At 37.1% G+C, this 15,517-nt stretch overlaps 1 protein-coding gene across 1 annotated transcript in view; it reads left to right on the top strand.

Annotated features, from left to right (window-relative positions):
- Window positions 1-15,517, top strand: part of sh3kbp1 (SH3-domain kinase binding protein 1) — a 338,963-nt gene that overhangs the window by 306,498 nt on the left and 16,948 nt on the right. Inside the window, 1 exon segment of the mRNA XM_039745542.1 lies at window positions 14,004-14,113. Coding sequence (XP_039601476.1) covers window positions 14,004-14,113 — 110 coding nt within the window.

The following is a 15,517-nucleotide window of genomic DNA, read 5'->3' as shown; positions in this document are numbered from 1 at the left end:
TAACAGTTTAGTATTAATGAGTGATGTTGCTTTCTTTTCGATGAATAAATCAGTACATCTCAGCGTTTATTGTATACTTTGGCATGAATAAGCTAAAGATAAGGAACTTTGTAATTTGCGATGAATTTAATCAAAAGCTGCAAAACTACTTCCTGGTTATTTTTAAATTGCTATCTTGTTTTCATTTCATTTTATTTTTTTGATCTGCTTATTTGCATGACAAAATACATCAGTGTATCCAATCAGTATGAAACTTGTTTGTAGTTCAAGGGTCACTGGATCCAGAGTTTATCCTAACCACCATCCAAGAATGGGGAGGCACCCCATTACTGCCTGCACTTTCTCATACTGCCCAATTTTGTTGTTATTATTATTTTCATTTCATTTCCTAGATTGTGAATTTTTGGGTGCCAAGTTCACATTATTTCCAAGGCAATTTACTGTATTCAGCTTATATGTTACTCAGATGAATATTCTCAAATAATAACTCCTTACTCATATGCAGCATTTTTGGTCATTGTTGCTGACTTTATTATCATAACCGAAAAGTATATATAACAAAACAAACTGCACAAACTGTGCCGCTAATTTTGGTTCAATGTTACTGACCTAATTCCCTGGGTCATCAGTCAATCAATGCTAAAATTAATTTTAACTATAGTACATAATCACATATAAATGTTTCTTTTACTTTGTGTACATACTGCGTGTTGGCAGGTGCAGTTACTTAAGAGACCTTTGTGTGTACTGTCACCTGGGTCCAGGTTTTGGTAGAGCCAGTGCTGAGCATCACACACTGAAGGCAAAATCCTGGCTGCTAATGAGCTCTGATGTCATGATGGCCTGCTGGGTTACTTTGCACTCAGCGTATAGAAGTCAAAAGGGTGAGGCTGAGATATACTGGTCAAGAAAACCATTATTTGAAATGCCTTATGGACAGCAGATTAGAAATTGTAAGTGTCAGCATTTTGTCACCTATTACTTTGAAGAGTAGTGAGAAATCCCTTTTGAAAATAAATATTATATTATGCACTGATTCACTAAAGTCTGCATACTTGAGCAAAATGTTGCTGTATGGTTTGGAGAGGTCATTTAGCAATGAAGTGATCTAAACATTCTGCAGTTACTGAGTTGGCACTATGTCTGCTCAATTGAACAACAGGTAAAGTTTACTCAAAGTGTGACAAAAAATTCTGCAAAGTGGCAACACATGAAAGCTCCTTTCTCTAAGGTAAAGCTAATCTTACTGAATTTCTGTATGCTCCATCTTGCAGACCATTTTGTAACTAGCTGTAGTGTGATGTTTGGAGTGGAATAAATTCTACGTTGTCATTTTTAATTGTCCATTTAAAGTAGGGCTCAGGTGACAGACGATGATACATTGTCTATCGATGATAGGCTGGCCACATTGGCGCTGTAAATAAAAATTGTTTGGTTCCAAACATTGACAGAAATTTCCTTAAAGTGACAAACTGCATCCATAACATTTTTATTTTTAATCTTCTACTCCCCACAAAAAATTCAAGCTGAATTGTCTCTTTCTTCATGAGCCATTATAGTTTGTTTGTAAACTTATGTAACAGGGCTCAGAAAACTAGGTACTTGTCCTTATGAAGGTTGTTCAATGACTGAAGAGCTTACTTCAGAGTAAGAAAGATAATGTGATTTGGAAAAGTAAAGTAAAGCACCTGTCATTTTAAACAGCATACCAATATAAAATATTACCTTGCTTCATTAAAATGGTGATAATTGATCTCTGTAACTTTAAGATATTTGTTGATATTTGAAGATATTTTATAGTGAAATGGTGGAGCAGCTAATTAAACATAATGCCCAAGCATCTCTCCAAACCCCCCCACTTGCTGAGTGAATAGAATAAAGTGCAATAAAAACTTCCGCCTGTGTGTTAGCCTATCTGCAGCGTCACAAGTATAACTTCATTTCTGCTGGATGATGTGTTTTGCTTCCTTCAATACTAAATATGGTTTGGATGTGTAGTTTCGAATCAGGTTTTGCATACAGTGCCCTACTAGCGGTATACCAGTGACTGGCATTTAATCACAAATAATATCAGTTTTACACGCTATTAGAGAAGATTGAAGGAGTTAAATCTTTTCAGTTTAAGCAAATGGGGATTAAAAGGTGAGATGATTAGTGTTTAAAATTATGAAGGCAATTAGTAGGGTGGATCCAGGATGTTGTTTTAAAATATGTTCCTTAACACAAGAACAGAAATGCAAATTTCATACAAACTTTAGAAAGTGTATCATCACACAGTGAATTATAGACACATACTGTTGAATACATTATCAAGTGTGTGATAGACAGCAGAACTTCAGTTACCCTGAATAGGGTTGGTGAGTTGAGTGGGTTGAATGGCCCATTCTCATTGAAAATGTTCTAATGTCCTGTTTAGATCAGATTCAAGAGCTATTAAGTAAAATTTCCAGTGAATTCAAAGGTTATGCCTGTGCCAGTGTGTTTGCTTGCATTACACATGCCCCTTGCAAAGATTCCCATAAGTAAAACCCAGCCAGGGGATTAGAGGGCTTCTAACTAGTTAAGAAAGAACATTTTATTTATTCTTTAATTATAGTGCATGTGTCATTCAAGAAGTCAGTAGCAATGCTGACTCTTATTTATAGTCTTTTGGTGTTCTGCTGAACCTTTTCGTTACTGTTCTGAAATATGTAAAGCCATGCCCATATTGCATTGATTACATGGCCAATGGAGTAGTTCTTTTGAGTTATCATATGTGCAAGCACTGTTAATGTGGTAGAAAGATATGGGGGTGTGTGATCCAAGGTTATTATAGTTTTTCCTTCTTATACTGTATTAGTTTTTATTTGTTTTTTCTGACCTTACTTGGAAATTCAATTTAGTTTAGTTGTCCTTCATTGTGTATATTTAGTTTTTATTTCACAATGTAATTTCTTTGTAATATCTATACTAATAAAAGGCAAAGCCCTCACTGACTGACTCACTGACTCATCACTAATTCTCCAAGTTCCCGTGTGGGTAGAAGGCTGAAATTTGGCAGGCTCATTCCTTACATTACAGCTTACTTAACAAAAGTTGAGCAGGTTTCATTTCGAAATTCTACGCGTAATGGTCAGAACTGGAAGGTATTTTTCTCCATTTACTGTAATGGAGTTGAGCTCGAAAGCTGTGGGGAGTGGAGTTTCGTGTGACATCATCACGCCTCCCACGTAATCACGTGAACTGACTGTCAACGCAGTGCGTAGAAAACCAGGAAGACCTCCAAAAAGCGCTGAAGAAAACATGCATTATATAATTGAGAAGGCAGCGAAACAATAAGAAGCGAGCGAGTGACATATACTACCATATTTATGAGTGCTGCTACTTCGGAAAGAAAGCAAGGTGTAAACCTAAACTTTAAATTAAGTTCATAGACAGGCTGCCACTGGCATTTCTCATGCCCACGGGTAATGCGGGATACAAGTTTAATGAGAGGACGCAGGATATAGACGAGAGTTTTGATCACTTTGTAACTAAGTTAAAATTGCAGGTGAAGGGCTGTGCTTATGCAAATTCGAGACTGTGTTTGTGGGGGATTGACAGTTAAGGCGGGTGGGGGAGTCACGTCATCATCTCCCCTCCCATTTACCTAATTTCGCTCTGAGCTGAGCTCCCCGGCTAATGCCGTCTTTCGAAGCAACTTCGTCACACTGCCACCAAATACTCACAGAAAAACCCACAAGTTAATACACACGCTGTCTCTAGAGTTTCTCCACACTGAATCCTCCAGGCACTACTTACAAAAAGTTACATTGACAATCGTGTTACGTTATTTTTAAAATCTTTCCTTTTCTTAGCACAAGCACAGCTGAGAAGCTTCGATGCATGTGCTCCATAATGCGTTAAAAAATAATGCATTTAATCACACTTTGCATTACAAGCAAAGGGAACTTTTGTCAATGCATGATTTCCTGGTACACGATTACTTTGATCAGTGCATCCCTATTCATTTTACCCTCGCACCACCTTGGTTTGAGAAGAAGTATGAAAAAATATAAGGTTAACACAGAAAAACAGATCACCAATTCAAGCTTTATGAATAATCGATTTGCCATCAATAATTGTTTTGGTAAAGCCATACTCAGTGTAATCCTCCTTCCATTTTATAATTTTTCCGCCACTAGCCATGATTAAATGAACGGTAAAAAAGTAAGAGCGAAGCAAAGGTGACTTATTTAAGCAGGCATATATATGACAGCAGCACTCATGACAATATCAATCATGTTACGTTATTATTAAAATGTTTCCTTCTCTTTTTCATTACTTCTTTAACACACTACTTCTCTGCAGTAGCGGGTATTGATATATATATATATATATATATATATATATATATATATACATACACTGCTCACAAAAATTAAAGGAACACTTTTTATTGGGCCTGGCATGAAATCAATTAAACCTGTCTGATAATTTTCTGGTTGGTTAAGCAGCTGAGGTCATTGTTAATCACTTTCAGCTGTATTGGTGTTCATGGACTTAACGACAGGTGCACTAAAGTGGCAACAATTAGAAAACCCTCAAAACAGGACTGGTTTTACATGTGGAGGTCATTTCAAGTTTCTCCCTCTTGATCTTTTTGGCTGGTTTTCCACTCGTGCTAGTTTTGGCTTGAGTAATCATCTCTACTGGCAGTATGAGGCGATTCCTTAACCCTACAGAAGTTGCACAGGTTGTCCAACTTCTCCAGGATGGCACATCCACACGTGCTGCAGCAAGAAGGTTTAATGTGTCTCCCAGCACAATCTCCAGAACATGGAGGAGATTTCAGGAGACTGGCTGTTATTCTCGGAGAGCTGGACAGGGCCGTAGAAGGTCCTCAACCCATCAGCAGGACCGATACCTGCTCCTTTGTGCAAGGCGGAACAGGCTGAGCACTGCTCGTGCCCTACAGAATGACCTCCAGAGGGCCACTGGTGTGAATGTCTCTACCCAAACAATCAGGAACAGACTTCATGAAGATGGCCTGAGGGGCCCGACGTCCTGTAGTGGGCCCTGTGCTCACTGCCCAGCACCATGGAGCTCGACTGGCATTTGCTCAAGAACACCAGAATTGGCAAGTCCGCCACTGGCCCTGTACTTTTACAGGCGAGCAGGTTCACCCTGAGCAGCTGTGATAGGCGTGAAAGAGTCTGGAGAAGACAAGGAGAACGATATGCTGCCTGCAGCGTCGTTCAACATGACAGGTTTGGTGGTGGGTCAGTGATGGTCTGGGGAGGCATATCCATGGAGGGACGCACAGACATCTACTGCGTAGGAAATGGTGCTCTGACTGCCATAAGGTATCGAGATGAAATCCTTGAACCCATTGTCAGACCCTACGCTGGTGCAGTAGGTCCTGGTTTCCTCCTAATGCACGACAATGCCCGGCCTCATGTGGCAAGAGTATGCAGGCAGTACCTGGAGGATGAAGGAATTGAAACAATTGAATGGCCTTCACGATCCCCTGACTTAAACCCAATAGAACATCTGTGGGACATTATGTTTCGGTCCATTAGGCGCCGCCAGGTTGCTCCTCAGACTGTACAACAGCTCAGGGATGCCCTCATACAGATCTGGGAGGAAATGCCACAAGACACCATCCGTCGTCTCATTAGGAGCATGCCCCAACATTGTCAAGCATGCATGCAAGCTCGTGGGGGCCACACAAGATGCTGAAAAGCATTTTGAGTAGCAGAAATTAAGTTTTTGAAAAATGGACTAGCCTGCCACATCTTCATTTCACTCTGATTTTAGGGTGTCTACACAATTGAGCCCTCTGTAGGCAGAAAACTTTTATTTCCATTAAAAGACTTGGCATCCTTTTGTTCCTAAGACATTGCCCTGTCGTTATTTGTATAGATATCCAACTTCATATTGAGATCTGATGTATCTAATGTGTTTCTTTAAAGTGTTCCTTTAATTTTTGTGAGCAGTATATATATATATATATATATATATATATATATATATATATATATATATATATATATATATATATATATATATATATATATATAAATGACCTCCAAAGAGCGCTGAGACTTTTGATATCGTGAACGTGTCTGCAAAAACTGGCCCAGAAAAGTGCAAACACGGGACCCCTTTTCTACACCGCGGCAAACTACTATTAAGGCGATTCGCACTTTCTTTTCAACGTATACAATTATGAGGTCGTCAGCTCGGATTATGAAGACACGCACACGAGTGGAGGACTGACAGTGCCATCACAGCCGATTAATGCCAGGGACGTCTCACCAGTCTGCACAAGACCCACCGCAACTGTCCCCAAAAGGCGATCATAACGTCAGCGAACACATCTCTCTATACTATATAAAAGAAAAAGGCAACTTTCCTTTCTTTACACCTTTTATCCCAAACCAAAGCCTTTCTCTCTCAACATTGCAGAGGACACAAAACTAATTTTCTTTAATTGCTGGTAATGCCGGTAAGGCCCATTACCAGAGGCAGAAATTTGAACGGTCACATAGAAAATGTAATTTCTATACCACAGCCATCGTGCAGCGCCTTTCAAAAGGGATCTACTACCGAGAGATGATCCATATACATTTTAGCTGCTGTTAGTACTACTTACCTGTTGTGTTACACAGGCTTTAAAATGTTTACCCGCAACCACTCCAGTAGTGCTCAATGTACCTGTACTTCTTAAAATGTTAATGTTTTACTGTTTAATAACTTATAGACTATATATATATATATATATATATATATATATATATGTAGATTCAAACCCTTTATGACAGCAGCAATCCAAGCTGCGAGAAAACAGTAAAAAGGAGGTGTGTCAGACGTCGTGGTACATTTTCTGATGCAGCTAGACGAAAACAACTTCATGACGCTGCCGCCAAATACACAAAACAATTACTTTGACAATCATGTTACATTATTTTTAAAATGTTTCCTTTTCTTTTTCATAACTTCTTTAACACACTACTTGTCCGCTGCAAAGCACGGGTATTCTGCTAGTATATATATATATATATATATATATATATATATATATATAAACTGTATACATACATATACATAGATAGATAGATGCCATTTGGGGTGCGAGCAGCTGTTGTTGGGGCTGCCAGAATCCATCGAGGAAGAAAAATGAAAAACATTTGTACAAAATCTTAATTTATCTATCCATTCCTAAATAATTAAATGGGCATGCTATTTCATATGAGTGCAATACGCTGCTTGTTAAAACGGATGACTCCTGCTCTTATGTGCACTTAGTGCTGCGTGGGTATTATGAACTATCGTATCTGTTCAAGTTCTATTTAAATTTTAAATATAAGTAATTTTTATTTATTCGACAGAAATATCTTTGGTAGGAATGTAAGTTGAATTTAGTCATCATTGCATAAATTTTTCTTCACCATAGAAATTTAAAGACTAAATTCAACTTACATTCCTACCAAAGATATTTCTGTCGACTAAATAGAACCTACTTATATCCAAATAGAACTTGAAAAGATATATTTTTGCCTGCCTCAATAAGTGACCCTCACTTCGCTCTTACTTTTTTACCGTTCATTTAATCATGGCTAGTCGCGAAAAAATTAGATAATGGAAGGAGAATTACACTGAGTATGGTTTTACCAAAACAATTATTGATGGCGAATAAAGTATCCATTACTCATAAAGCTTCAATTGGTGATCTGTTTTTCTGCGTTAACCTCATATTTTTTCATACTACTTCTCAAACCAAGTGGGTGCGAGGGTAAAATGAATCGGGAAGCGCTGATATATATATATATATATTGAATATATTGAATATATTGAAATAGTTTTACTGTCAAATAATGCAAACAGTACGCGGCACGTGTTTCGGCCTAATTCTGGGCTCATCAGCGTACACACTCACTGCACCCCCTCTCGGGAATCGAACCTCGGAAGTCAGCGCTAGACTTCTCGTCTTGCGCCACGGTGTGTGGTTCGTTTATTTGACAGTATGTAGATCAGGGTGTGTGTGTATATGATAACTCCTGTAGCCACAATAAATGCTTTTATTGAATAGACAAACCAGGGGTCAACAAGTTCCTTTCTACTGCAGCCACAGCTGCGACACACATAAAAAACATCAATAATAACTCAGAAACTTGCAATATTATTTAGGAAAATCGCAACATTTTACTCACCAAAAATTCAGATTATTTGTAAACAAAATCCATCCTGCTCTCTTTCCTCAAAAACAGTTCAATCCGTGCGCTTTAGTTCTATCAAAACGTCCCTTTCTATCACCATCGAAGCTAATCCTGAAAGGCGAACCCGCCCTGTGGTATTTCTGGCATAAGTTTGAATTCGCTTTAGGGCTGCAAATGTCCGCTCAACAGAAGCAGTACACACGGGAATGCTCACCGCCAAATATACCAATGTGAACAGCTGCCCCATGCTCTTGTTCAGATTTTTCTGATGAAGGAAGTCAAGGAGATCAGTGGGAGATTTTCCTGCAAAATCATCCATGGCATACATTACAGTCAGTTCTGTTTTTAGCCGAGACAGATCAAAAAGTGCTCCATGGCTCTTGTGTTAACCTGGAGAAGGCTGCATGCTGAAATTTTTCTTGTATTCTCTAAACTTCTGGGGCTCAAGGAGCGTGACAAACATCAGGTTTTTGTGGTCTTGAAATCTGGTCTGTGTCTGGCAAATAATATTGTCCAGAATCCTGCCATGGAGTTGGCCCTAGTGCGCGTGACGATCTTTCGCTCAGAGCGTTTGCGGTGCATTCAGTGGCCTCGTAGAGTTCCTCATATCGGCTTCTGTCCAATCGATGGGTCTGAATATGGTGATGTTGCCGTACGCCTGCTAGAGGGCCCTACTGACACCAACTCAAAATCTGATTGGTTGAAGCAACAGGTTAATCGACATTTATTCTGTGTTAGAGTGCCTGCACAACGGATTGTGAAAGCCTCTCTGCCTGGCAACAAAGGATGGCTGAAATGTGATTGGTTAAATGTTTTAATACAAAACTCCGCCTCCCACGGCTATCGAGCTGCAGTCTATTTCAGTATATGGACGAAAATATGTTCCAGTTATAACCATTACGCGTAGAATTTCGAAATGAAACCTGCCCAACTTTTGTAAGTAAGCTGTAAGGAATGAGCCTGCCAGATTTCAGCCTTCTACCAACACGGAAAGTTGGAGAATTAGTGATGAGTGAGTCAGTCAGTCAGTGAGGGCTTTGCCTTTTATTAGTATAGATTAGTTTCAGTTTTAGTAATTATGGTATGGTATAGAGTTTAGTGTTTTTGTCACAATCAGCCAGAATTGTACATTTAATGGGTTAGAATATGAGTTTAAAAGATTACAACAATACATTGTTTACTATCTGGTTTTGTTTTTGTCTGGTAAAAACAAGCATAATCAAAACCAGATACTGAACATGAACAATTTTATAATTTTTTTAAAATATTTTCTATGTCATTTGTGCTGAACAAATGTGTGCTGATTGTTGGCACATTTTTTCTTTTTTTTTTTTTTTTGCCCAGAATGGGCCAATTTGTAATGAAATGTAGGTGAATTTTAAGGTTTGAGGGTTGTTATTTTTTATTTTTTTTTACCTCTAAATGTCTCTACCACACAACATATCTCGCTCCAAGACAATGTGCTTATAATGAATGCCTTCAATATTGCATTCAAAAATCTTGCCTACTTGGCTTTATATTTTCATCCAGCCATATTGATCTCTGATTCTATCTCAGGTGCATACAATTTATGGACAAAATTTTGCCACTTGCAGGACTGAAAAGATATAAAAAATTAGAAAATAGATTCTACTGTGTTCTGACAGGAGTGGTAATGAAAATCATGGGGGCAGGGCTCTTAGGCTTGAATCATTGTGTAGACGCCACCTAGTTGTATTGAGGGAAACAAAGAAAAACTAGCATTTAGTGTCAAAGGTTAGGGGCTTGAGACTTGAATAGCCCATGCATAAGAACAGTAAACTCATAATGAACAGAGGCAAGAGCAGGTAATAGGAGTATGGACGAGGAACAAAATGACAGAGACAACATCTGAGATTAGGAACTATATATATATATATATATATTATCTAAACCTGTTTATCCAAAGCAGGATGGCATGAAACCTGGAGCCTACCCCCACAGGTTTGGATGTAAGGCAGGAAAAATCCCTGGTGTGCAATATGTATTATATGGCTGATGTTAAGAACAAAAACAATATAATATTTCAATTATCTATTTTGAGAGAGAGAGAAATTGAAAAAAGGTGGATAAATATTTTAAATCATAATTCTGCTACTGGATTATTTTCACAATATCAGGTATTTTGAGCTGTGAATATGAATAAAAACAAGATTAATAAATATAGAGTAAATACAAAAACACAATAGTATGTTTAGTTTTTCACCACTTGGCTGACTCTATTTGCCTACTATCTGTAGTTCAGCAGAGACATTGCCAACTCAGGAATTTTACAAAGTTTGTATCACTTCGTGAATTTTTTAAAGCAAAAGTGATTGGTCAGTAATAATATGCTGATCTTGAATGATGACCTTGTCAGTTCAGTGCCATTTTATTTTCAGAAAGGATTTCTCCTGTGTGAATTGACAGGTGAATTATTGTCAACAAAACACGTGTGCTTGAGAAATTAACTGAAACATTACTCACTAGTGATTTTTCTGTCCGTATGATAAAGGTTTTGTTGACCAGCACATTATGATTTCAGGCATTCAAATTACATCTTGATATACAACAAGTGCAAGGAAAGGTGGCACAGTAAATCACTTTTTTTTTTCTTTTTTTCTCCTCTTTTGAGAAAGAGAGCTTGGCCAACGAAATAAAACTTTAAACTAGTAAAAATAAGTAAATAGATAAATTAATAAAAGAATAAAAATAAATAGAATAAAAAAAGAGGGAAGAGAATCTGCTTCCTCAGTTTAGATCCTGCCAGGTTTTATAAAGTTTTGTACAGATCCTCTAAGTGAGAATGAGATTTTTTCCACTTTTACATAATATATTACACCAGTAATGGCGCACTGCACAAATACACTTGACTTGAGCATTCTTAGTTTTCATCCTCTTTCTCTGTACGTTTAGCATTCTCTAAGTGAGAATGAGATTTTTTCCACTTTTAGATAATATATAACACCAGTAATGGCGCACTGCACAAATACACTTGACTTGAGCATTCTTAGTTTTCATCCTCTTTCTCTGTACGTTTAGCATTTGTTTGCTTAAAGGTTGATGTGCTTCTAGCTTCCTGAGCCGCTTTTCTTTTCTCTACCCTAGCAGCCCGCTTTTTCTCTTCTTTCGTCGGCATCTTTTCACGTTAAAACTGATTAAGTCAGTCTTTATGTTGGAATTACTTAGTACGTTTTCTTTAATTTTTCACTTAAGGTGGCACAACCTGCCACAAGAATGATTTAAGATATGAAGAGGTAGGGGAAGTGATGGAGAAGGTGAAAGTGGTAGGGATGAGAACGGCGCCCATATGCATGCGCCACACGGCTGCCCTGATGGCCACTGCCGAGAGTTGATTCTACAATAAAATAAAATAAAAATAAAAATGGGAATAACCTTGGAGGTCAATCATCACCCCAAAAGTGGATAGTAGATGTCACCTAGTATTTGTGTACCAAATTTCAGGTTAATGGTTCAAGTGGTTTGCGAGCTACAGGTGATTTAAAATCCTTGACACACAAATGAACAGCCACGGTAGCGTATTATATATCAAGATCAGTTACCCACTGACTTAAATTAGGTGAGTTACAATTCTTCCAGTTGAGCAAGATAAGTCTATGTGCTAATAGTGTAGTAGAGACAATTACAGTTTGTTTGTCCTTCTCCATCTTAAGCCATTCTGGAAGTACATCAATAGATTAGGAGGGATTATTCCCGCAAGGCTGTCTGAAAGGCATTTAAAGATTCTGGTCCAAAATTATGTTTATTAGGTGCAGGCCCAAAACATATGGCCCAGTGAGGCTGGAACTTGACTGCAACATTTGCAGGTTGGATCTTGCACTGGAAACCTTTTGGACAATTTTAAATGAGACAAATGTACTCGATATATAATTTTAAGTTGAATAATTGTTTGCGCTTATGGAGCTCGAGTGAATTCTGTGCATTGCTACCTTCCACTCCTTTTCTGAGATATTGAGTGAGAGATCCTTTTCCCACTGTACTCTGGGATCTTTGAAAGGGAGGGACTTTAAAATGTTTTTATGTATTACGGAGATGATGTGTGAGTCCTTAAGAGTGATCGATATTTTTTCTGTAATAGAGGTAAGTGAGAGGTGAGGAAAATTGGGCAGGTTAGTAAATTGCTTTCTTATTTCACATACTTTACGCCCGCATTCAGCATGCTGTATCATTGCAAATGCTGTGTGAACACCGCCCTCTGTCACCAGCCACCATTCACTGGATAAATATATGCGGGTGGCTCATGGTGGATTACTTTCTGTTTTAGAGTTGAAAGTTACAAAGATTAAAAACTACTGGCAAGTATATTAATTCAAAAAACAAAAATATTTTAGTATGTTATTATTTTATTTCAGCTAGTCTTTCCAGCTCTTTTAATAGTTTAGTTTTAGTTTTTCATTTCGGCTTTATTTTATTTCAGTTTCCAAAAATGTTTTTTTTTTTTTAATTATAGTTCCAGTTTTGTTTTCCATTTTTGTTAACTATAATAACCTTGGTGTGTTCTAATGCCAGCAGTACAAATATACATTTAAAAATATGTAATTGCAGTGTGCTTAATATGTTATCACTCAATTGCAGCTCTGTCCCCACCTCCTATTAAAAGGTAAGTAGTGAAATTCAAAGAGTACTTAACATAAAATTCCATACGCTGGAGAGTGCTACAAGAACTAATTACAACAAAGAAGAAATGATTGTGGAACAACAACAATTATTTCTGTAGCACATTTTCATACACAGTACATATCTCAAAGTGTTTTACAGGATGTCAAAAGGAAAAGTTACAAGAAAAGAAAAAGAATTCAATTAGTTAGGGTTAATAATGTATTTATAACAACAATAAATCAATGCTTTCTTACATAAAAATAGATTTATAATTCATACACAGGTAGAGTCCTAATATATATTATAGTATACAAAATCTCTAATGATGAGTACAATTATAAGATAAGAAAAAAAATACAGTTAAGCTGGAGAAAAAATAAATTTCCAAGGTTTCCAAGGCCAAATGACTGCCCAGCCCATTATGTCTATAAACAGATGCGCGATAAAGCTAATTTAAGAGACCTCGCCACGTAATGTAACTTGCACTATTATAGATTGATTAAAAGACCTAGGAAAGCAGCAAAAGTAGAACACTGATGACTACTAAGATGAAGACCAAGGCCAAGATGTTGTCACAATATTTAGTAGATGGTTGTAGAATTTTACTGAATAAAACAGGTTTACTGCTTAATATATTTGTCAGCTTAATCCCTTACAGTCTGATAAAACTTTAATAATATAATTTTTACATTATCTTTGTAAAAATCTTAAACCCATGTATAGACAAACCCTCTTTTCCTCTTTTTGGTCCTCTGCCCACATTGCAAATTACATTTTGGCCCCCTGGGCCATAAACTTTGGCTGCCCCTACTCCAGATGAAGGCTGATGCATTATTTTTAGCTATGTAACATGATCATTTTTAAAGGTGAAATGTTATTTACTATATTTATATTTATTTACTTGCCTTATCATTTAAAAAGGTTATAAATATCACTAATCAAGATCCCTGATTCCCATCATTTCTGTTTGACACTTGAGCCATTTGTATGTAGTCTGTATTATTTCTAAATGACCTATAAATAAATTTGCAAAGTAAAATGATGCGTGATTGCTGGCTTTAATTTATGAGTTTCACATATGATGTTATAGTATCGTATTAACTAGTGATATAAACTCTAGTACATGTGTTTTTCACCTGTATACACTTGAAGTCACTGTAACTTTACGTGGAGACCATATTCTAACACTGGAATGTTTGTTTAAAGATGTTGAAGATTTTGACTCGGTAGTACCTGTGTCTGAGAAACTTAACCATCCAACTGCCTCCAGGCCTAGAATTACTGATAGAAGGCCTCGGTCACAACTCTTCACATCAGTAAGTACTTATATACTGTAAAACGTAATACAATACAAATATCTTAGTTATTATTGCTTTATCCTGCTCTTTTGGTTGTGACAGGTGTAAGACTATAGACATTATTAAAAAAAATGTAATTCTGTCCTTCAAAGAAGAGTGGAAATCTGTTAAATATTCATGCTTTTATTCAAGATGACAATGTTAAAAAAAAAAAAAAAATTTCATAACATATGTTGAATTCTGAATGAAGGTTCAGAAAATATTTTACCCTGTTGTGTCTTAATGAGCTGTCACATCCAGACCTGTACTGCAAAATGTCATTGGTAACTTTAGATCAGTTGAGCATGTTGAGCAATTTAAATGAGGCAGCCAAAGCATTTAACTACAATAAGTATTTGCATGTGCTTGTTGATTGTGTATTTAATTTAAATTTTTTTTTAATATATTTATAATCTAATGTGTTACTGCATTAGGAAAACTCCTTATTTCTTTCTAAGGTGGGCTTTACCCCACATCACTTGCACTCCCTGTCTCTTAAGACATTTCAGGAAAGATGTGGCACATGAGCATGTGATGTGCCTTCTGACCTCTTGTGTGGTGTGCTTGTGCTTCCTCTTTACTGTACAGGCCTTCACCAGGATCTTTCTTTCCTAATTTATTTCCTAAAAAAGTCTTATAGCTGATCAGACTTATCTTTTGCTCTCCTTCATTTCACTTAACATGGAAGAAATACATTTACAGGAATCTCTTCTGTAAATTCTCTCACAGCCCTATCAACATTTTGTCTGATACTGCTTGTCCTTGTCAGGACTTCACTTTAGGAGGGAGGCTTTAATACTTTGTAAACGAATGTCAGCTTACAAGTGGACATTTGAGATCCTGAAAGACTGTTGAGGCATTATATTCCACCACAGCTGCACAGTTTCAGTTTACCACACAGGTCAAGAAGGCACACCAGCTAGAACGGTATGCCACAGAACCCAAGCCAACAAAGGCACATTCTCAAATACAGTTTCTCTAAAATATTTCAAAGTTAAGGCCACTATTAGACCAATACTAAAAGTACTAAAGACAAAGACTTAACAGTTTTTCATACTTTTCAAACCTTTTGGAGGGTTTCATAGTCTTAGGAGACAATTCAAATATGACAGATACATACGCAGTAATGATTTACTGCCCTTTTCCCTCATTTATATCTGAATCCTGTAGCGCCATTTTCAGTGTACCTGATCATCTATAGGTAGGTGGAGGTGTCCACAGGTGCTAGGAACTGTACCTCCACTCATCCTTTAGAACTCTCATTTTATATTTCATTACCAAGGGAGTATTGGAGCAAAACATTTCAAAACTGAATGCACTACCTGACTCCAGCCTGTTCTGAGAAAATCCAAACACGTTCACTTTATTTTAAGAAGCTCAGTG

This window comes from Polypterus senegalus, chromosome 2 (genome assembly GCF_016835505.1).
Source record: "Polypterus senegalus isolate Bchr_013 chromosome 2, ASM1683550v1, whole genome shotgun sequence".
In the NCBI taxonomy this organism is placed as follows: Eukaryota; Metazoa; Chordata; class Cladistia; order Polypteriformes; family Polypteridae; genus Polypterus; species Polypterus senegalus.
Note: the sequence above shows the minus strand (reverse complement) of the source record. Positions and strands in the feature narration are given on the sequence as shown.